The sequence below is a fragment of the Cervus elaphus genome, chromosome 1, assembly GCF_910594005.1.
Source record: "Cervus elaphus chromosome 1, mCerEla1.1, whole genome shotgun sequence".
In the NCBI taxonomy this organism is placed as follows: Eukaryota; Metazoa; Chordata; class Mammalia; order Artiodactyla; family Cervidae; genus Cervus; species Cervus elaphus.
Genome location: NC_057815.1, coordinates 75890108 through 75913035, shown reverse-complemented (window position 1 = coordinate 75913035; position 22928 = coordinate 75890108). Strand labels below are relative to the sequence as shown.

The 22928-nt window shown below is 46.9% G+C and overlaps 1 protein-coding gene across 9 annotated transcripts; it reads left to right on the top strand.

The window, feature by feature from the left end:
- Positions 1 to 1368: 1368 nt before the first annotated feature.
- On the top strand, positions 1369 to 19165 carry PAX6 (paired box 6). Of its 9 annotated transcripts, none has more exons than XM_043908630.1 (12): positions 1369 to 1445; positions 1819 to 1879; positions 5455 to 5585; positions 6375 to 6416; positions 6511 to 6525; positions 7489 to 7654; positions 13355 to 13513; positions 13982 to 14064; positions 14291 to 14441; positions 14538 to 14653; positions 17279 to 17429; positions 18343 to 19165. In XM_043908630.1, the coding sequence occupies exons 2-12, from the start codon at positions 1870 to 1872 to the stop codon at positions 18426 to 18428; spliced, it is 1110 nt and encodes a 369-aa protein (XP_043764565.1). In that variant the 5' UTR covers positions 1369 to 1445; positions 1819 to 1869; the 3' UTR covers positions 18429 to 19165. The 9 variants fall into 9 exon arrangements, with proteins under 9 accessions (XP_043764565.1, XP_043764537.1, XP_043764571.1 ...); XM_043908602.1 differs by having other exon boundaries at positions 6511 to 6726; XM_043908636.1 differs by lacking the exon at positions 6375 to 6416.
- Positions 19166 to 22928: the final 3763 nt, after the last annotated feature.

The window sequence follows — 22928 nt, the reverse complement described above, 5'->3', positions numbered from 1 at the left end:
CTCCCAGCTAGTTAATAAATTAGACCATGAATGGCCTTGAAGAAAAAAAAAATTGCTTCTTAGAATTCTTGCAGGCAAGCAAAATTAATAATCATAATAGGCAAATCAGAAAAAAAAGAATGAATATTTTAATTTTTTTAAGCAGGGAAAGTGATGCTGTGACTATTTAATTATTTTACTCTTTTTTTTTTGGGCAAACCTTTTGAATGGGTTCTTTATTGTAACTCTCTCTTCCCAATTGAGCTCCCCACGGTGCCGTTGTATCTTTTTACAGCCCCTAACAACTCACACCAGTAACACAATTACCTCCAGATATTTATAACAAGAAATTACTTTTCTATTTTCTCCCCCACCCAGACCTTCTTCTTAAGAGAAGACAGGGAGGGGTGATGGTGGAGGAGGTGTTAACCTTGCGGGACTAGCACTGGGTCAGGACTTACAAAGCGAGAAGTGTCCCTCTGTTCCCTTTATGAGTTGGTGAGTTGTTGGTACCTTTGGTTGGAAGCTGTGTTGCTAGTTAGGGAGATTCGGTTTTGCTCTTAGGGTTTGGGGAGAGCTGGAGAATAGAAGCCATTGTTCGCTCTCTGTAGGCTTTGTCGACCACGCTCACCCCCTCCTGTTTGTACTTTTTAAAGCAGTGAGGCGAGGTAGACAGCGTGTGTCACAGTACAGTAAAAGGGGGGAAGATCTAAACACCAAAAGAGAAGTTAATCACAATAAGTGAGGTTTGGGGGGGAAAAAGTTGGGCTTGCCACTTTCAAAGTCCCAGAAAGAATGGGAAGTGAATGGCGATCAAGCTGACTGGGAAGCTTTGAGGGGGAGAGTGAAGGATAAAGAGGTAACCAAAGACTTGGGTTGGGGAGGGGTTGGGGGGACCGGGGTGGTGAAATTCTTGAAAGGAGTAATGGTTCTGACATCCTCCCAAGCAGCCTCAGCCTGCACTCTCAAGCACTCTGAAGTTCCAGGGTCCCCTGTGCTTCACCTCTAAACTTCAGGTATAAGTCCCCCTTCCCCCTGCTCTTGGCTTCTTCTCCTAACCCTGCTGTCTCTCTTGTTCTCCCCTTTTCTTTCCCTGGTTCTTGGTATTTTTGCAAAATGGGGCCCTAACTTGTCAGGCTCTGCAAATCGCTCAAAGCTGGGTCAGAGCAGCCACTATCAAAACGTGGAGACCTTTGCAGGACAGGCTGCTGGAAATGTGGGTGTAGCTCTGGAATTTAGAGTTTTATGGCAGTTTGAGCCCAAGATGGCTTTTTTTCTTTTCTTTTCTTTTCTTTTCTTTTCTTTCTGAGAGTGTGGATCAGAGAGTCCATGATCTATGCTTTTGAGTCATAGTTTGATATACCTTTCTCTCCTTCTGTTTTCTCTTAGGGGGAAGACTTTAACTAGGGGCGCGCAGATGTGTGAGACCTTTTATTGTGAGAGTGGACAGACATCCCAAATTTCAGGCAAGTTCCATGCTGGCTGCTTTGGGTTCCCTAACCTAAAAGAGTCAGAATACTACTTCTTCATTGTTGTTCAGTTGGAAGAAAAAATTCAAAATCAAGTCATGAATTCTTCTGACTAAAGGGTTAACTAAGAAATATGGGGGAAACAGACTGGGAATACTGGAGTATTTGTAATGCAAAAGGTAGATTTTGCACGTACTGGAGGGCAGAGCTGATTTGCCCAAACTGATTGATCCGATAGCCCCACACTGATGGAGTGGATTATTTCCTTAAAGAAGAGGCTTTCTCCTGTCCTGCTTCCAGGACACCCTCTGTAGGGAGGTAGGCCTACCTGGTGCCGGCCCAGAATTAATGCCTATATTCTTGCTAACAGAGCCCCATATTCGAACCCCGTGGGATACCGCGGCCCCCAGCCAGCGCCAGCATGCAGAACAGTAAGTGCCTCTGGTCTTTTTGGACTTCGGGCGGGGGAGGCGCGGACCAGCGTGCGGGTCGGGGGAGGGCTCGGAGGCTTTCGGTGTCCGCGCTGCCCAGGCCGGGGGCGCTAGGGAAGAGGCCCGGGGACCCGAGGCAGCTGCTCCAAGAGGGGAGGGCGTTTACTCTGTTCTCCCTCCTGGAAGAACAGGGGCTGGGCCCTTGAGAACAGCCCGCAAGAGTTTGCGAAGCTGCGGTAGAGAAACCCCATCCCCCCAAATCCTGTAACTCACACCCCCTCCCCGCCCCTGCCCGGGCTCTGACCCCAGAGAGGGGGGCTGGGCTGAGCGGGGCGGGGCGGAGGCCTCTCGCCGTCGTAGAGCGAGAAGGAGGCCCCCTGGGCTTAGTCAAGACTGAAGGTCTCCACCGTCTGGGGCGGGTGGGGGGCTTCTCTCCCCCAGTCACCCTAAGAGCAGCTCCTCCCATCGCCACCCCGGCGAGGGGCCTGGAAGGCCAGGGGAGTGGGGCATCCGGGCCCGCGGTGGGGTGGAGTTGGTACTGGAACCGTGGGACTGTTACAGGGCGCAGACCGGCGAGAGCAGGTTTACTGGGTCGGGAGGAGAGTGCGGATCGAGCCCAGGAGTTGGAGCAGCCCTGCTCTGGTAGCTACTGGGTGGGTCCTAGTCATTCCAGGCCTGCTGTGCCTTTGGTTCCCTGGCTCTTCATCTCCCATCCTCCGTCTGCCTAGACCCCTCGGGCCCCCAGCCCGCCTTCCTGCTCAGTACGTGGGTGCTGCTTTGTGGCAGGACGAATCTGAGACCGGGCCTGAGAGCCTGGAGGCCCAGTGAAACTCGGCCCCGGTAGAGGTGCAGAGCCCCGAGGCGGTTTCAGGGCTCCGCTGTATGGAGTGCCTGAAAGCCTAAATCTTCTAGAAACCTTGCCTTGCTGAACTGCAGACGGAGAGGGGTCCCTAGCCCCTGATCCATCTGTCCTGCAGCCGCTGGCTGTCCCCTGGCGCTTCAGCGGCTGGTGGGCGTGAAGCGCAGGAGAGGGCGCAAAGGGGGCGCCGAGCTGGAAGGCGGATTAGTTGTGCAGAACGTGCCAGGCCTCGGGACTTGGCCCGGTAGGAACGATCCTTGGCGAGGCTCGGGCTTCTGGCCACTCTTCCTGGCTGCTGGGTCCTCCCCTCTCCTGCACAAGGGCCCCAGCCGCAGGCTCTCGGGCAGGCCGGCCCCGGGCGCGCGGCGCTGAGCACTTGCCGCGGCGGCCTGGCTGGCGGGCCCCGAGGGGCGCGGGGTCGCGGGCCGGCCTGCCGGGCTTTGTGCTGCGCGCTCCCGGGTGTGCGCGAGGCGCAGAGCATCCAAATTGACACCATATGTTTTCCTATTAGATGCTTCGCGGTCGAATTCTAGGCGCATAATCATCGCCACTGGGCGAGAGCGCCAGCCGTCCCTAGGGAAGGGACACAATGATTGAGGCTTAACCTCTGAAGGGGAACTTAGAGCGGCGCTTCCTCGCTGCCATTTCGATGCTGGCAGAGGCGACCTGGCCCTGGGCGAGCACCCGCCGGCGGCCGCCGCGGAGGTGGCGGGCAGGTTATTTTTTGTGCCGGTGGGGGGAGAAGGAGGGAGGTCTAGGATTAGGCGGCTTCATACGCCTTGGCATTCCCAGATTGGGAATTGCCCAGGCTGCGCGTGAAGTTTGGAAGGTCTTTCTCGATCTTTCTCTGGGAGAGCCTTTCTTTTTCCTGGAAGGCGTCCTTTGCCCAAAGGGGAGACTCCTGTAAGCTGGAGCCGCAGAAGGTCTTTCGAGGCAAAGGAAGGCAATAAAGGAAATTTAGGAGAAACCAGGAGCAGGGTCTAGGCCTCGCTCTGTTGGAGAAGCAGTGTCCCCGCGATGTCCCTGCTCGAGCCCGGCCCGGCGGAGCCTAGATACCCCAAACGCCTGTCACTTCTCATCGAGTTGAGGCTTCAGCACACCTCCTCAGTCAGCCACCCCCCCCCCCAATCTGCCCCAAGCCTTCGGCTACCCTGAAAACGCGGCTCCCCTCGAAGGGGAAACGAGTGCAGTTCCATCTCGTCTGAGTGATCTCCAAATAGGGACGGAAAGGGTCGTTTTATCACGGTCCCGTTTGTCGTGACGATGCAATTTCCCGGAGCGGAGCCCTGTCAGAAAGTGACAAGGCTGCCACAAGCGCCCCGACTGATCTTTTCAATTAGCCTTCCATGCATGATCCGGAGCGACTTCCGCCTATTTCCAGAAATTAAGCTCAAACTTGACGTGCAGCTAGTTTTATTTTAAAGACAAATGTCAGAGAGGCTCATCATATTTTCCCCCCTCTTCTATATTTGGAGCTTATTTATTGCTAAGAAGCTCAGGCTCCTGGAGTCAATTTATCAGAGGCTCCAAGGAGAAGAGAGGAGAGGAGAGGAGAGCTGAGCCGGGGAGCCACATCTTCTCCTGGAAGGGCTGTTCTCTAGAGTCGGGGCTGCAGGTTGGAGATTTTTAAGGAAGTGGAAATTGGCAATTGGCTTTATTTGTGTGCCTGTGGTTTCTGGGGAGGGGGGCTACAGGGTTGCTAACTCCTTCTCCCTATTCTCAATTTAGACAATAGGGTGAGGTTGCGAGATAACCAGATAAAGGAGGGAAGGGGACACTGTGGTGTGGTCTTTTCCTTTTCTTTTCACTTTTTGATATTTGCTCCTATCTGTCCTGGGCTGTGGGGAGGGCCGAATTTAGCATCGGAAGTAAAAGTGGAGCTGTAGCTGGTGCAGACAGACTCCCAGCCCTCCGGCCGGCTGTAGCAGCCAGATTACTCTGTGGTTGGAACAGATCTGAGGGGCTTGAGGCAGCCTGCATGGGAGGTGCTGAACCCAGGTTGCGGTTCACTCGCCACAGATTTGCTGTTCTGGTTCTTCTTTACTCCATTCCCTTTTCTTCTCCTATATATATATTTTTAACCCCGGTGCTTCACCACTTTGGAGTATGACAGCAAATGTTTCTGGACCCTAGGATCTGAGGGAGCATTGAAGAGCTGTAGGGTTTGCCATCACAGTTCTAACAATGCAGGGAGCTTGAAGATGCAGTGTGGGTTCTGTAGGACTCGTGGTTTTTTTCGTTACACTCAGAGGGGATCTTTGGGAGGATATTTCTGAGCTCATTATTTGCACCTTGCGGGTTCAAAGACTGGCTGGGGTGTTTCTGGGGGGCAGCGGTGGGCTGGGGGTTCTGCTGGAGTGAAAGCAGTCTGTAGCAGTGAGGTGCGCGTGTTCTTACGTGTGTCTGCACCGTGCTTCTGCTCTGCAGTCTGGTGGGCAGGAGCTCCGCTGTGTTTGGGCTGGGCTGCCCGATGCCTGGAATGGCTTGGAGGTCCTGTTGTCATTTTTCATCGACAGCAGGGACCTGATCACTGAGGTTGGCCAGGGCTGGCAGGGAGCTGAGGATGCATTGTGGTTGTCTTTTCTTCTTCCCCTTCTTTCTTCCTCCTTTTCATCCTTCTCCTCCTTCTTCCTCCTCCACCTCCTCCTTCCCCCTCTTCTCTTTCTTGCCTCTTCTTCCCCTCCTCTCTGCTCTGCTCTCCTCTCCCTTTCTTCAGGTCACAGCGGAGTGAATCAGCTCGGTGGTGTCTTTGTCAACGGGCGGCCACTGCCGGACTCCACCCGGCAGAAGATCGTAGAGCTAGCTCACAGCGGGGCCCGGCCGTGCGACATTTCCCGAATTCTGCAGGTGATCCTCCGGCGCCGCCCCATTCGCCGCCCCCGCGGCCCTCCACTCTCAAGGCCCTCTCTTCATTTCTTACTGTAAACGCTGCTAATTATGGACCCCCACCCTCACCCCCCATTCCAGCCCCCACCCCACCCCCCTACCTTCTGCTTTCCCCTTTCCTTCCACCATCCTTCCCGATCTCTTTCAACCTGGGTCAGTCACATAAGAGAATTCATCTGCTTAAGAGAAAAACTGCGTGTGAATTAAAAACAAACCAACAAAAAAACCTTTCTCTTTTCATTTGTTAAAAACGTTCATTGTGGTAACAGTTTATGAACTGTAATAAAATGAGTTACATAAATCTGCATAATTTCATTCCCTTTCCCTCACCCCATGCTTACCTCTCAGGGTTTGAGATATTTGTTTGATTTCTTCATATTCATGAAGAATATATATTGATTTTAAAAGACAAATGCTGTTTACCTCCCTCCCTAACTCACATTTACTCAATTGGGCATATTTTTAAAGGAAAAATGACTAAAGATTCAGTTTATTTTTCCCCTTCACTCATTAAAGCATAACACCACTTTAAGCAAGATCAGCACAAAACAATCTGACTTCGTTTTGATGCATCTTCTAGCAGTGTTTATTTACAAAAACAGTTTTAAAAACTTTTAGGTTTTTTTTTAGTTCAAACTGTTTGAAAGTATCATCCTATTTGTAGTTTTTAGGGCTACAAATGTAATTTTAAGAAAAAAAGCTCTCTACAGTAAGTTCTCGTACCATTGAAGGTATATTTTTGTGTTATAGACCCATGCAGATGCAAAAGTCCAAGTGCTGGACAATCAAAACGTAAGCTTGTCATTGTTTAATGCATACTTAAACAATTTTATTTTTGTCTTGAAATTATTAATAATGTGGTTTTCTGTCCAATTCCCCTATGCAGGTGTCCAACGGATGTGTGAGTAAAATTCTGGGCAGGTATTACGAGACTGGCTCCATCAGACCCAGGGCAATCGGTGGTAGTAAACCGAGAGTAGCGACTCCAGAAGTTGTAAGCAAAATAGCCCAGTATAAGCGGGAGTGCCCGTCCATCTTTGCTTGGGAAATCCGAGACAGATTACTGTCCGAGGGGGTCTGTACCAACGATAACATACCAAGTGTAAGTTCACTGAGAACATTCCCTCTCCCTGCCCTAAGCTCCATGCTCTTCCCTCTTTACCATCACTTTCTTTACGTCCCCCTGCTCTCCTTCCTGCCAGTGTCTTTCTCTTCCTCTCCTCCCCGCTCCACGTTTGTCACCTCTGTACCTTGGGGTCTTGAGAGGAGCACCTTGACCTTTTTATTGACCTTCTGGAAATGGGAGTCAAGTGTGGGAGGGTTAGTCACCTCATTTGCATGCGGCAAGGTAGAGTGGAGGCACCTGGAGAAAGTCACTGGAATCTAGAAGGAAAACGAAAATGAAAACCAGATTCAAGCAAGCTTCCTCCTTATCTCGCTGTTTGAACCTTCTTTCAGAAATCAAACATCCATTTCTGTCCTAATATAAAAAACAAATAACAGTGAAAGAAATCTCTCAGCCAAGCCTTAATATTGGAGAGGGGGAATCTTTAACAACAACAACAATAAAAAAGTAGACATGTGAGTTAGGTCACCAAAGACACTCAGCAACAGTGAAGGACCACTCCCTAGTCTTCCAGCTCTCTACCCAACTCAGTTTTCATGCCCAGAGTCATAGCTGGCACTCTTTCCACGATGTCTCTGCAAGTCCACCCACTGTCCCAGGATGGCTGGGGATTTTTTTTTTTTTAATGTATTAGGGGTCATTCTTTAAAGAGGGGCATGCTGAGATGGAGACTTAAGATAGGGCAACTGTGTCTTCAGGAGACGCTGCCATTTGGTTTGATCTTGATTTGATTTGCAGGTGTCATCAATAAACAGAGTTCTTCGCAACCTGGCTAGCGAAAAGCAACAGATGGGCGCAGACGGCATGTATGATAAACTAAGGATGTTGAACGGGCAGACCGGAAGCTGGGGCACCCGCCCGGGTTGGTATCCGGGAACATCAGTGCCAGGGCAACCTACGCAAGGTAAAAACCCAAACACCCATTCTCAAACTCTCCATATTTGCAGCCCTTGCGTATCCTCTTCTCCTCCAACCTTTTCCCTCTCTGGACTTTTGTGCTTGGAGAATGTAGTGGGAGTAGCTCTTCAAGGGCTTGGGACACATTGACTTGCGCTGTGTCTAGGTGGTATTTGTTGAACTGTCTGGTTGGCCTGGAAATTCAAGGGTTGTGTAGTTAGAAGTAGTATGAATGTGGCTGGGATGAGTGTGTGTGTGTGCGTGCACACTTGAGTACGTTTTCTGGGCAGGAGTAGGTGTGTGCCTGCATGAGCTAGCTGCGTGGTGCCCTATTCAAATGTGCCATTAAAATGCACGGAGAGCCCCCTTGCTGTAGAAGTGTGACAAGTTAACACACTGACAGACTGCAAGGTAAACATAATTGTATCATCCTGCTTTTTGCTGTAATTGACAAATTATGTCACTATGAGTAGGGTGTATAAGAGAGGGTGAGCAGTGAGATGCAGGGCCAAGTTGAGGATGGGGCATTGGAAATGTTGATTTCCCAACTAAAACAACCCTACCCTCTAGGTTCGGACCCCCTCCACTCCTCTGGGTCCCTAGTTCTCATTCTTTGTGGGTGGCGACTGTGTAACAAGATAGGTGGGGTGAGGCTTCTGTGAGCCAGACTTTGGTGTGCCGGGAGCTACCCAGGAGCTGAGCGCATAGATAGGATCTGGACCGTTGCAGGCTCTGTGAGAAGGGATGGAGGAAGAGGAGCAGACGGGGGTGGGGTCGGACCGGTTGGCTCTCCCCGCCCCTCCCCTCCACACACCGGAGGTAGCTTGGTCAAGAATAGGAAACAGTTTACTCCGAAGATTAATCGGTATTTGTTGTCCGCGTGACAAGGAGATAATATGAGGGATAATGGGACGTGGAATCTCACTCCCCGGAGCACGGGGAAGCCTGGGGGCTCCCGGCCAGGGGAGGCGGTGAGGGGGACGCTGACGGGATTGCCCTCGCTTCCGTGCGCTCTCAACCCAATCTGGGTGCCCCGCGCCTCCACGGAGCCGGGCGAGGGAAGGGAAAATCGGTAACAGTATGCGAAATATCTGGTACAAAGGATGCTTCTGTCACTCGCAAGAATTTGTTATGGGAACAATCCTGTCGCTCTGTAATTGCTCATTAGAGAACGTTTTGTTTCTCATTAAGGCGACATGAATAAGCGTCTAGTTGAAGGAGACAGCTGTAGAAATGTTCCACAAGAGACCTCTGGACACGATTCGGCACCAATTGCCAATTAGACATGTCAGTTTTAAGAGCAGAAAACAATATAGGACGGACACTGGGAAGATAGGGAGCAAAGCGCTGGCTCGGTGTTTCCCAGCGCGGCCGCTCGGCCCGGCCGAGGCCTCCCGATGCGCAGGGCTCCGGCTCGCCTGGGCGACCCGCCCGCCCGCTCGCCCGGATCGGGCCGAACCTCGGCCTCCCGGGGTGCGGCGGGCTGCCCCCCCAGGGAGGCGCTGCCTCCTCGCTGGCCTCCTCCGGCCTCTGGTGAGGACGAGGGGGTGACCGCCATACCCTCACCTGACCTTTGAAACTGTAGGCTTCCCACGTGCGCACACCGGACACACCCAAGGGACGCACCCCCACTGCTCGCCCCAGCACCCCCCCACCAAGCTGAGGTCCGGGTGACCCCACCCCGCCGCCTCGTCCGCGGGAGAAATCTCCGGGAGGGCGCGGGACGCGGTGACCGGGCCTGGGAGGGCTGAGCCCTGGGCGCGAGGGCTCCTGTTTGCTGGGGCGGGAGGTGGCGCTCGTTTAGGAACTTTGAACTTTCTTTCAGGCTCGCAGTTGCTAGAGCATTCTGGCTCACCAACTTCCGGTTCTCCCTCTGCCCCCCCGCCCCCAAATCCACACCTGCTCCTGGTCCCCGCTGCGTGGGGAGGACGGGGCCGCGAGCCCAGCGCGGAGTGCCCGGGTGCGGGGGCCACAGGGCGCCGGTGGCCACGGCTGACATGCCGGGAATCCTTGGCTCTTTGGGAGCTAAGAAGTCGCCCCCCTTCCCTCGCCCCCTTTCCCGGCCCAGGAAGCCGGTTTTGGGTTTTAAAGGAGTCCATGACTCCGAAAGCATAAGGCGAGATTGTCTCAGAGGGAGACAAATATGGTTTCCATCTGATCAACGCCTTGCGGCGGTGAATAAAACTGTGCCGATGTGGGCTGACAACCACAAGAGACAACTCTATCCGGCCCCCAATTCTCCAGCGATTTGGTGGTTTTAGGGATCACGGAGACACTTTTTCTTATCTCCTCCCTCCCCCCCCCCCCCCCCCCCCTAATACCCAGACCCTCTATAGGATTTAGTCAGTCTCTTTTTTCAACAGATGCTTCAATGTTTTGATCCGCGCTCCAGAGCTGAAAAGGTGCCGCAACCGGGTTGCTATCTTTTCTTGCTTGTTTTCCGCCTCACTGATTAAGACACTAAGAAACTAAGGAATGATTTTATTTCCCAGCGTCTTTTTTTTTTTTTTTTCTTCTGCTCTTCTTCTTCTCCTCTCTCTCCCTTCTCCTTCTCCTTCTTCCAGGAAACAAATCCTATCCCGAGCGTCAGATGGTCCTGGGGCTGGGAGAATGGGAGGCGCTTTCACTCGCCTTCTCGCGGATTAAGCTGGAAGGTGGACGGCGCCCATTGAAGGCCCCTTCTTTGCGCTCCGAGGGGGCGCCTTTTAAAGAAGATATCTTAATTGTCTGCCACTTAGGTTTATCATGGGGGGAATCCGAGATCCAACTTCTAGTTTTATTTTGCTAAAAAGCTTTAAGAGTGGAAAGTAAATCCACTAAAGAAAAAAAAAGGAGGGGCACCCAATTTAAGAGTGACCTCTCCGGCACCGCCTGGCTGCGAATAGTTGCTAAAGTAGCAAACTTGCAGCGGGGCACACTGGCTCTGTAGGGCCTTGGAGGGATCCTGCAGCCACAACTTTCTCCTGACCCTTCTCTGTCTCCACTGCTGTTTGTTTCTCCCCAAAGAGGTTTAAAATCAAGCGCTCCTCATCCTCCCTTAAATGACTCCCCTTAAAAGTCACTTGCCAAGTCGGCGCTGTGCCTGCATTCCTGTGAGTAAGTGGTGTGTGTGTGTGTGTGTGTGTGTGTGTGGTGCGGGGGCCCGCGGGAGGGGGGATGCGGAGAGGAAGAAAGGAAGAAGGAGAACGTGAGCACATGTCCATGTTTTAAAATTAGGAAAGCCTCAGTGAAGCAAACGCGAGCAGAGAATGCTATCTGTGGGGGTCTTCCGAGGCACACCCGGGCAGCTTTGTTTAATTGGAGAGATCGAATGTGCCAGAAAAAAGGACTGGGGTGGGGCCTCCTGGAAGGCGTCTGAGTGACCACCACCGCTGCAAAGATGGGATTGTGTTCGGTCCCTTACTTACACGTTGGAGGATTGCAGGTTTTTGTTTGTGCTTTCCAAAAGCAATAACTGATGGGCCTTACTAGTTGGCCCCCCAAAGTCTATTTCTAAAGTCTTCCTCATCGACTAATTCCGAAAATAAAAGGGGCTCGGAATTTCGCTCCCTGAAAAACACGTTGAAAAGTCACCATGAAACTTGGGGCAGTAGATTAGCGCAGACGCTGGTGCAGGCACCCGTGAGTGAGCGGCTCTGGGGGCGCGGCCAAGGAGCCCTCCCCAAGCCCCACCTTTCTGATGTAGCGCAAGACGACCCCAAGTAGCCCATGTACTGAGTCTCTGTCTCTTTCTTATCTCCCTCGGCCTTTCCCCTTGTCCGCTGACCCTCTTGTCTCTTTCCCTCTCAGCACTCTTTTCCTGGCCTTCTTGCACCTTTCTGGCCTCTTCATCTTTGGAGCCTCTTTCTGGCCCCACCTTTCTCTACCCCCTCCCCTCTCCTCCTCCCTCAAGCAGACCTCTGTTCCCGCCCCTCCTGTCTCCCTCCCCCCCAGTCTTCATCCGCTCTGCCTCTCCTCCCCGCTTCCCCCCAGGTCCCCGTCCTCATCCACCGGCCCGGCGCCCCCCCAACCCCCTGCCCCGGCCCCCCATCCACCCTCCAGCCCCCAGCCAAGCGCCCTAAATAGCATTGAGGCGCCCGCTCCTCGGACAGTGATTAATGATAGCAGAGCAGAGGGGTTAACACACTTCACTGAAAAGTCTGTTGACTGGGCTTCTTGTAACACAATGTGGCCCGCTGCACGCCTCAAGAGAATCCTTTTGTTGTCCGCGCTCATTGTGGCCTCGAAATTCTGCCCACGAAAGTTTGCCAACGCTCCTGCCCCAGGAGTTTAATAGTTTCCCTTACTCGCGGGGCATTGTGCTGCGCTGAAAAGCAGCCCCTCGCTATTCAAGTGTTGGTGGTCATCTCAATAGATCTCCAAGGGCCCATATGGTGGCCAGTGCTGATGAATCCGCCTGTTTAAATGGGGGAGAAAGTTGGGGTTTTAAAACATTTCAAAGTTCCTGAAAAGATCCCACTAGATCCTGTCACAATTCCCTGAACTCTTTGAAGGCACTGCCTATTGTCTCCCGGTTATAAATGATATTCCTGGCCAAGTCGATTCCCACCAAGGCGCCCCAGAGGCTCCTCCCCCCAGGGCCAAATCGCTAGGATGGGGAGGGGGGCAGCCCTGTTTGGTATCCCTTGGGGGCCTTAGGACCCAAGACCAAGGACCCAGGAGGCAGTGGCCCTGGACGCCTATCGAGAGCTGAATCCCTTCCTTCAGACAGGCTGTGGCCTCTCCAGCAAGGCGCAAAAGGAGACAGCTTGCCCAAGTGCACATCTTGCCCTCCAAGCAGCAAAGGAAAACAATAAAACTTTCCCCTGTTTAATGATAGAAATTACATTAAAAGTGGTGGAAATGCCCTAATTAAAAATGTACCACTTAAATGATATGCCAAGGATTCAGCTGCAGCATAGCATATTTAGCTAGTTAGTGAACTCTCTACTATTTCTTTTTTAAAATTACACGTTAAAAATTTAAAAGAAATCTTACTTTTCTCTGGTGCAACACATTACAAAGAATGGACAGTCCTTTTATCTAAATATAAAATTCCATTTTCAGCAATTATAGCCTGTTCTTGGTGATGATATAATTACAGCTGTGCTCGTAATAGGTGTCAAGGCAAAGCGCACTCATACAATAGTTGAATAAAACTGCAGAACAATGCGAGCACTTCTAAATTCACAACCTTTAAAATGAAATTGACTGTGCAGAATTCAAATAAAAACTAGATAAATATTTTTTTTAAAGATTACAAGCTTGGTTTGGTTTCTTAATAGCATTTTCTACAAACCTATCAACATCTAATTGATTAGATAGGAATTACTGATTATAGATCAGCTAAAATCTTGAACATCACTCTTCTATTTTCCCAACATAGCCATAGGTAACTAAATTCTCTAAGGAGAGGGAGCTGGGTGAAGCATTTGGAGGGTCAAAGTTAGTTATGAAAGATCGTTTTAATTGGAAACTTCACTACTTGTTTTGTCATTCACAGAAATGCCATTCTGTAAGTATCTACATTGCATAGTCTCATCATAATAAAAACTGAAAATGGTGGTCAGGTAACGTGTGTCACTAATGTCTTTTGAAGCCTGACAGTTACCTTGGGAATGTTTGGGTGAGACTAAACTGCTCTTGGAGTTTATGGCTATATGAGGCCCCTTTTGGAGACTCCAGGTTATTCCAAATTTCTCTTACTGTCCTGTTCTTTTTGTTCCAGATGGCTGCCAGCAGCAGGAAGGAGGGGGAGAGAATACCAACTCCATCAGTTCCAATGGAGAAGATTCAGATGAGGCCCAAATGCGACTTCAGCTGAAGCGGAAGCTGCAAAGAAATAGAACATCCTTTACCCAAGAGCAAATTGAGGCCCTGGAGAAAGGTGATGGAGTTTTTCAAAGTAGAGAAGCAGTAAATCAAAGTAAATGCCACATCTTCAGTACAAAGAGCTAAATTTAGCCAGGGCCCTTGCACAGAGGCCTAAGAAGGTTTCTTTTTTCTTTCTTTTTTTTTCTGGGCATCTCTTTTAGTATATGTGTGTTCTTTCTTCTTTTCATGTACCAGTAATTCAAAGATGAAAAATCTGACTTCTCATAAAGAAAGAATGATGATTTGGCTAATTCAGGCCACAGAAGAGACCTTGAATGAATGTCATTAAGCAAAAAAATAGAACATGGCTCTGATGGGATAGTCCTTCCAAGTACAGTCAGTGCTAATAGTAGTAGCATTTTAAAGGGAATTGGTTGAAAGTGATGGAAGTCAGGAGGTGGAAATCAGCTTGATCCAGGCTTTGGTTGACACATTTTGTATAGTTCTGGTGCAACATAGAAAATGCAACTTACTCTTTCAGAGTTTGAGAGAACCCATTATCCAGATGTGTTTGCCCGAGAAAGACTAGCGGCCAAAATAGATCTACCTGAAGCGAGAATACAGGTACCCGGGGACTGCATGTTCATGCTTTGTGACTCAGACCGTTTGCCTTTTTTAGAGACCCAGGTGCTTCTAAGGAATGTCATTTGTTTATATAAATAGAAACAGATTTAGTTTGCTGAATGCTTTGCCATCACTCGGGGACTGGGGGAGGAGGACAGTGAACCTGTCAGGGATGGGGTGGAGCTGGGAGCAGGCACAGGGCTCACCTGTTCTGTCTGATTTCCAGGTATGGTTTTCTAATCGAAGGGCCAAATGGAGAAGAGAAGAAAAGCTGAGGAATCAGAGAAGACAAGCCAGCAACACACCTAGTCATATTCCTATCAGCAGTAGTTTCAGCACCAGTGTCTACCAACCAATCCCACAACCCACCACACCTGGTAATTGGAAATATTAATTCTGCTGATCAGTGTGTTTCAGCCTGTTCACCCTTGGCTCTGACTCTCACCACAACTGTTGTGTCCCTCTCCCCGCAGTTTCCTCCTTCACCTCTGGCTCCATGTTGGGCCGAACAGACACAGCCCTCACAAACACATACAGTGCTCTGCCGCCCATGCCCAGCTTCACCATGGCGAATAATCTGCCTATGCAAGTAAGTGAGGCCAGTGGTTGCCCATTTAACGGGTCCCTGGAGAGGAGGTTAGGAGGGGGTTGGGGCATGCAGACCTCATTGGCCCTGTGTTTACCCTTGGGAGACTTTCTCAGTACAGTGATTGGCTTGACCAGTGAAGTCTGAGATGAAAGCAGTCAATCCAGTCTTTTAGTTGATTGATTAACTGATTGATTCATGCCTTTAATAAAATAAAAACTTGATTTTCAGTCCAGTTAATCTGCTTTTTGCTCATTGGGAATGTCAACTTGATGATGTTGGATGAGAATGGGGCATGCTTTAGGGACCAGTGTGAAACTTGGACCAGAAAATGAAAATAATGCTGGCAAATTATTAGGTAGTAAGGAGTTAATATGGGTAAAACAGGTTTATATTTAGGTGTTTGTATAAATAAATGTATAGTCTTTATGTGTATTTTGGATGTTATTTAGGATGTTTGTGATAAACTAGTGAGGAAGAAAAAAAGGATCAGAATTGGGATTCATATCTGTATAGTGTGATTTACTTAACATAGAGGAAAAGATAGTTTTCTTTCTCTATCTTAGAATAAAAAGAATAGAAGGTATTTGCTAGAAATATCATGTATCTTTGCTGTGAATGATGTGATGAGTTTCTGGCATTACCAGCTGCCTGGAAAGGTTGATGCTATTCACTTGGTATAACAACCTGCCCCTACTCAATTCCATCCCAAATATGTATTGGCCCTTACATGTGCTAGGTCCTGAACTAGGCTAATCCCATTTTGTGATGGAAGTTGTATAAGGTAGGCAGGGTGTACTGGAACCTTGAAGCCAGAGGGTTTCTCGATGGGGAAGAATATTGGTCCTCTGGTGGGCCTTCTGCCGTGACTTCTTCAGGACTCTTGTTCTGTTTGTACGGCAGTTAGAGATGCTGGGTAATATGAGACTGGCCAGCATGAGCCCCTGATAGAAACAGATTTGGGGGTACACAGATAGTTTATTCTCCACTGAACATCTTTGGCTGGATTTCTAACCCACATCACACTAAAATAAATGTTTCATGGTCTTTAGACTAATATAGGAACAGCTAGATAAGCAGCTTCCGAGGCATTATTCACATGTCTATTTTTATTGCATCTGGATATTACTGACCATAGAGCAATTAATGTAAATTAAGGGATTAACAGCCTATTAGTTGGGGTGGCTACAACTGCCTTGGAATTTTCTAGAAGTCAAGGTTGCCTGGAGGAAGTGATTTCAGGATAGAAACAAATGCAAGCTGAAATTCTGACAAGGCCCAGAGGGCCTGCTTGCCTCTTTGAACTCGATGTTAGCAGTAATCCTCTGACTTTAATAAGGCCACTGACTGTCTTGTTCAGTTTTATAAATTGTAGCAATACCTAGGTTTCTGTGAAGATCAAAGCTGCGTATATGAGAAAATAGAAACAATTAAATAGATGCTGCTCTTCTGTTAGGGTTGTGTCCACATACAGGCCTGTGTGGGTCCATTTATTTCACATGCTGATTTTTAAAAATTATATAACACAATATCATTCAAGCCATGTATATATATTCAAAAACAAAATTAAAGCATCAACAATTCTACTATTCAGAGAAAGTTGCTCTTTGACTTTTGGAGTTGGGTGAGGAGTGTCCTGTCTTTCCATCAGTTTATCCTGTTGACCAAAATCTTCAACCATTTTATAAGGAGCAAGTGTCCTTCTCTGACCTTCTCTAATGTATCACTGCCTCTGAGGATGTGAATCTTGGAATGTTAAACATTTCTATAGTTTGCAGACTAGAGCAGTACTATCATCTCCCTTGCTCCTGACATTAGGCTTCTATTAATTCATCCCAAGTTTGCTGCCCCATCATAGCCCTGTGAGAGCTCATGAGGGGTTTTGTCCCAGCCTTGTATATTTATTTAGTTAGGATAAAGGTTTATCTTTTTACTACCATGATTCTAAATACTTAGAGGGTAGCAGCACAATTTTGTGGATTAAACCCAATCTCAGGTTTGGAGCCTGTAAGAAAGTCACAGCAAATTTTCACGACGGGGCTAGGTATTTCCTGACACTTCTGACTACTTTAACCTGAGATAATTACTGATATGCCTTTTCAAGACTCTTTAAATCCATGAGTCCCACCATGAAAGGCTTCCAGGGTCCATAAACCAAACTTTGCACAGAGTTCCTCCCGCTGTTTTCTGCCTCAAAGCTTGAAATACAGGGTTTAAGGGGTGGGGGTGTCATTGGATTCCCAAATATTAATAGATTGAATTTGTGAGAGAGGGGTAATGTATCTATGGAAGTCCTCATGTTAAAACTTCTCTAAAGGTGCCAGCAAAGGTCCAAGATGAAAATGGACAAAAATTCTATTCATTTTATGGATGGTGCCAACCATCTAGCTGGGCAATAGTCTGAATTTTGGGTACTTTAAAAAGTTTGGTATGTAGGCAACTTTCCTCTAGCAGTGGACAATAGAAGGACCAGTTGGAGGCCCAATCTTAGAGTTCCCACGTGGCGTTCCAGTGCTTTACTTGTGGTTGTCAACAGACTTATTGGCAGAGTCGTGGGGAGGAGGGAGCCTGGGGAGGTGGCTGTACAATGTGTCTCTCAGTAACCACAGGTTGCCTTTCTCCTCCCAGCCCCCAGTCCCTAGCCAGACCTCCTCGTACTCCTGCATGCTGCCCACCAGCCCTTCGGTGAACGGGCGGAGTTATGATACCTACACCCCCCCACATATGCAGACACACATGAACAGCCAGCCAATGGGTACCTCGGGCGCCACTTCCACAGGTGAGCTGCTGCTCCCCGCAGGCTGCACGCAGGTGGGCTTTGCAGCTTCTTTCGCCAGGTAATCTCCCTTCATTCAGAGTTTACCTGGAAAGAATCTGCCGGCCTTGTGTGATGGTGTGTTTTACTCTCTGTTGCTCACTTCTCTGGGGAAAACTAATTCAAAAGGGGAATTCAGACAAACTCATTAGTAACTTAATGCCATATTGACAAAAAATGTTGTTTTTCCTGAATTTGGTTGCAGAAGTTGCATATGAAGGCGAGACCTGAAAATGTAACTTTCAGAAGGAAAAATTATTGTTTTAGCCAAACGCAACAGTGAAGGCCATCCCCCCCACCTCCCCCGAGCTTACTGGAAAGACTTCTCAGGTCCTTCCTAGTTCTTCTATACATTTCATTGGAACTGAAGAAGTACTACTTTGATTTTCCAGGATGGTTTTGTTGCTAAAGTTCCAAACATACAGACAAGTGGAAAGTGAAAGTGTTAGTTGCTCAGTGGTGTCCGACTCTTTGCGACCACATGGACTGTAGCCCACCAGGCTCCTCTGTCCATGGAATTCTCCAGGCAAGCGTACTGGAGTGGGTAGCCATTCTCTTCCCCAGGGAATCTTCCCAACTCAGGGATCAAACCCCAGTTTCCTGCATTGCAGGTGGATTCTTTACTGTCTGAGCTACCAGGGAAGCCTGGAGTTGGTTTTTTTTGGGGGAGGGATTGGAATTCAGTAGGTGCATGTGAACATGTTTTCTAGTTTCTGAAGGTGCTGCTTTTGTTTATAAGACTTGAAAGCTTTTTTTTTTTTTAATATAGTTGAAATGTTAGAAAGTACTAGAGTTTTTTTTTTTTTTTAAACTTACAACTCCATGCCTGTCTCTCGAAGGGAATCTCTACATGGCTATTTCTTTCATCCACTTCTAGGACTCATTTCCCCTGGTGTGTCAGTTCCAGTTCAAGTTCCTGGAAGTGAACCTGATATGTCTCAATATTGGCCAAGATTACAGTAAAAAAAAAAAATCAAAAAAACAAAAAGAATATATTGTGTTAATTCAGTCAGTGACTATGTGGACACAGCAGTTGGGCGATCAGGAAGGAAAGAAAAATGGCTGTTAGAAGCACTTCAGTTCTGCAGTTGTGTCCTGTGTTGTACCACTGGGGAATGGACTTGAAAACAAGGACCTTTGTATACAGAAGGCACGATGTCAGTTGGAACAAATCTTCATTTTGGTATCCAAACTTTTATTCATTTTGGTGTATTATTTGTAAATGGGCATTTGTATGTTATAATGAAAAAAGAACAACGTAGACTGGATGGATGTTTGATCTCTGTTGATCATGAAGTTGTTTTAAAAAAAAAAGGAAATCATGATCAACAAGCTTTGCCACGAATTTAAGAGTTTTATCAAGATATATGGAATACTTCTACCCATCTGTTCATAGTTTATGGACTGATGTTCCACGTTTGTATCATTCCTTTGCATATAATTAAACCTGGAACAACATGCACTAGATTTATGTAAGAAATATCTGTTGGTTTTCCAAAGGTTGTTAACAGATGAAGTTTATGTGCAAAAAAAAGGGTAAGATATAAATTCAAGGAAGAAAAAAGTTGATAGCTGAAAGGTAGAGTGTGTCTTTGATATAATCCAATTTGTTTTATGTCAAAATGTAAGTATTTGTCTTCCCTAGAAATCCTCAGAATGATTTCTATAATAAAGTTAATTTCATTTATATTTGACAAGAATACTCTATAGATGTTTTATACACATTTTCATGCAATCATAAGTTTCTTTTTTGGCCAGCAAAAGTTAATTGTTCTTAGATATAGTTGTATTACTGTTCACAGTCCAATCATTTTGTGCATCTAGAATTCATTCCTAATCAATTAAAAGTGCTTGCAAGAGTTTTAAACTTAAGTGTTTTGAAGTTGTTCACAACTACATATCAAAATTAACCATTGTTGATTGTAAAAACCATACCAAAGCCTTTGTATTTCCTTTATTATACTATTTTCTTTTTAACCTCATAGTGTGGTGTTACAAATTTTGTTTCCATATTAGATTAACATTCTAAACCAATGGTTACTTTCAGACATACTCTGTTTTAAATCCTGATGATCCTTAAGAGGAGATAATTTTTACAAGTATCAAATCGCAAATGTGTTAGAAAAAAAAACTCCACTGGAAGCTGTGTGTAGATCTGTGCCCATTTATACCCACAGTACATATACAAAATGGTAGCATTTCCCAGTTATCTGTTCAATTCAAAATTTAAAAATGCAACAAGCTATTAGCTAGGAATTGTCTTTTGAATTAGGGCTGGCATTTTCAATCTGGGCAGGTTTCCATTGTCAGCCCGTTTCAACAGTGATTTCACTGAAGTATATTCAAAAGTAGATTTCTTATACAAGATTCCCTGAAAGCCGCTGCCTTTCTCAAACAGCCCCTCTCCCTTTTCTGTCTCCCTCCCCTTTGCACAAGAGGCATCATTTCCCATTGAAGCACTACAGCTGTTCCATTTGATTCTCGCTTTCTGTGTGGCTGTGGATGGTTGGAGGGTGGAGGGGGAATGTTGCGTGTCAAGGAATAATGAGCACAGACACATCAACAGACAACAACAAAGCGGACTGTGACTGGCCGGTGGGAGTTAAAGGCCTTCAGTCATTGGCAGCTTAAGCCAAACATTCCCAAATCTATGAAGCAGGGCCCATTGTTGGTCAGTTGTTATTTGCAATGAAGCACAGATCTGATCATGTTTAAAGTGGCAGCACGCAGGGCAGGAGTGCTTGAGCCCAAGCAAAGGATGGAAAAAAATGAGCCTTTGTTGGGTGAAAGAGGCCTGTCTGAGACTTTTATTTCTGTCTGTTCTGTGTAACATATAAGTCAATATGGATAAGTTTTCTTCTGCACGCTTCAGTCAAAGGCTGGGGATCTGGCAGTCTAGATTAAATGCCTGCACAGGCAAAACCCTCTGGGGACAAAGACACGCTTCCACTGAATTGTACTCTGCTCTTTTTGGTTTTGTTTTTAACCCCCGAAGGCAAACAATCAGAAATAGAGAAATTAATTGGAGACTTTAAAAAAAAATAATCTTCTAGTTCAATATTTACTATTTTCTAGTTAAAGAATATACTTGTGAACAGATCATTGTGATTGATCTCTCTGGCATGCTTTATATTAATAATTTTATGCCACCAGACTTGCCGCACACTGAGACACGCTGACTGCCATTTTTACACGTGTATGCAGTTTGATCCCGTCTGCATTGCACGCATGCATACTTCTGCAGAGGAGCACGTACACATATGTACTGTTGGTATACCTGTGCAGATATTTCCTCCTCTTGACATTTTGCCACCTGCATTCCTGGAGGAACACGTGCCAGGGGAAATGTCCGAGGAGGGCTGTGTGTGAGTGTGTGTGGTGGCTGCTGGCCGCCTCACCTCCTCACTGCAAGAAGGGATGGTTTCCAACCGGCTGTGATTTGGGCCAGGGTCAGGCAGCCGGTCCTGGCCCACAGCTCTGCTGGGCAGGAAGCAGAGACTTTGGAGAGCTGGCTGTGACATTTGGGTGCAGGAGGTGGGGACAGAAGGGGAGTGTTGTGGAGCAGAGGAGCTGCCTGTGTGCACTTAGGCACGTATACGCGTCCTCAGAGGGTCAGGCTTGCCAGTGGCTCCGCAGCCTGGTTTAGTCTGATGCAACCGCTCAGCTGTAGATGCCCTCTGGTCCAGCAGGATGGGTCGGCTGCCTTGCCTTCTGCCTTCTGCCCTCACCCTAGGGAGATGAGCTGTCCTTTTGAATGGAGTTCCAGGCACACCCCCGGGGGACAGCATGGCAGGCACAGCGTGGAAGCTGTGCCCAGAGGTGGCCTTTTACTCATTCTTGAAATAACTTTTATTTATTTATTGATAGGTATATTTATATATTTATGAATGGGAACTCTTCAGGGATGCCTTGATGCCATCCTCCAGGATGGTTGGCCATCTATGTGTGATGTCCTTGGTAGAATCACGAGATTTTTCTCCAGACTTGACTGACTTAGGGAGACCAGGTGAACCGAATTTGAGCTGCATGTTGAGTAAGAACATTCAAATTACTCCAAGTAAACAAATGCTTTTCACCATAATGAATTCTCAGAATATCCCTCCTTCCCCACCCCAAAGCTATGCCTCCTCTTAAATTGAAAATTGGCTTTTGGTATGGCTCATGTAATCATTTCTTCCTCCTTTTAAAGAAAAATCACTACTAGGTTTCCTAAGAGTCATTCATACAGTATTATTCCAAGAGTCAGCTTTGTTTTGTGAACTTATGTCATTTTAGGATGGTGTCCATATTTTGCTTATTTCTTTTTGCTCTGGGCCTTAATGTAACCAAGACTTTTTTAAAAAAGGGTTTTCCTCTTCGTATAATGTTTGGCTCACCAAGGCTAAACACAAATTCTTCCTTTTTATGTTCTTCAAGAATAAACTTCAACTGTTTCTTATTTAAACAACTTTTTTTTTGCCTTGGTTCTGAATGACTTTACTGCTCAGTTTTAAAGTTCAAAGTGTAAGTATTTAGGGTTAGTATTGCTTAAATTAGGTGGTGTTGATGGTGACTATCTTTGGAAAGCATTAACATGATGCTTTAGAAATGACGTTCATAATGGGCTTAAACAAATGAATAGGGCTCCCTCTCAACTTTTGCTTTGTATGTGCATTTGTGTGTCTGATTCTTTAAAAGATAGACAGGGAATTGATTGCAGAGTGTTGCTTCCTTTTGAAGTAGTTTTATTTTGTCTAGTGTTAGTATGCGCAGATCCTGGAGGTGGAGATACAGAATAAATGGAAAAGTGGAAATTGGTGGCTACTAAAAAGAAATTCAAGAGGTCTTAGAACCCCAGCACCTGAGCAGACTCTAGCAGTCAAAATATTTACCTCACGTTAAAGAAAGGCAAATCTAGCGTAAGAAATGAATACCATAGAGGGTTTAGAAGTTTTAGAAACACAAGATATGAGGACATTTCAAACACTGTTTGACCTTGTTAACTTAAATATCTTTGAGACAAGCTGATAATTGAAAAATATAATCTGTTAATAGTGTACATTTCATAATATATCAAAATCATTTGTATACCTACAGTAGCATTATTGAAGGCCAGTATTTTAATGTAGTTATTAGCATATGGATAACTGACAAGTTTCCAGAAAGAAAGAAAACACATGTTTAGAGTGGGTTTTTATCAGAGGAAAATGAAAATATACATCCCTCTCCAGTAGCTTATTTTAACAAAGCCTGCCTAGTAAATCAGAACACCAAAGCACTTGGATCTGATTTTTGGAAAGCCCAGGTACTATCATTGTTCAGAATGCACTTTTACTGAGTTTTAAAAGTTTCTTTTTTATTTAAAATAAGGGTTTAAACATGCACATTCAATTTTTATAGTATTTATCTGTTTGCAAGGCATATATTAACTAGTAATTGGCCGTTAATTTTATAGATGTGTTAGCTAGGGTAGTAAATCAATGA

Excerpts from the sequence above, each read along its gene's own strand:
- PAX6 (XM_043908586.1), top strand. The coding sequence starts at position 3,388 with ATGCTGGCAGAGGCGACCTGGCCCTGGGCGAGCACCCGCCGGCGGCCG. Across the intron at positions 7,655-13,354 it reads GCCAGGGCAACCTACGCAAG|ATGGCTGCCAGCAGCAGGAA; the intron begins GTAAAAACCCAA and ends TTTTTGTTCCAG. Across the intron at positions 14,442-14,537 it reads CCCACAACCCACCACACCTG|TTTCCTCCTTCACCTCTGGC; the intron begins GTAATTGGAAAT and ends CTCTCCCCGCAG.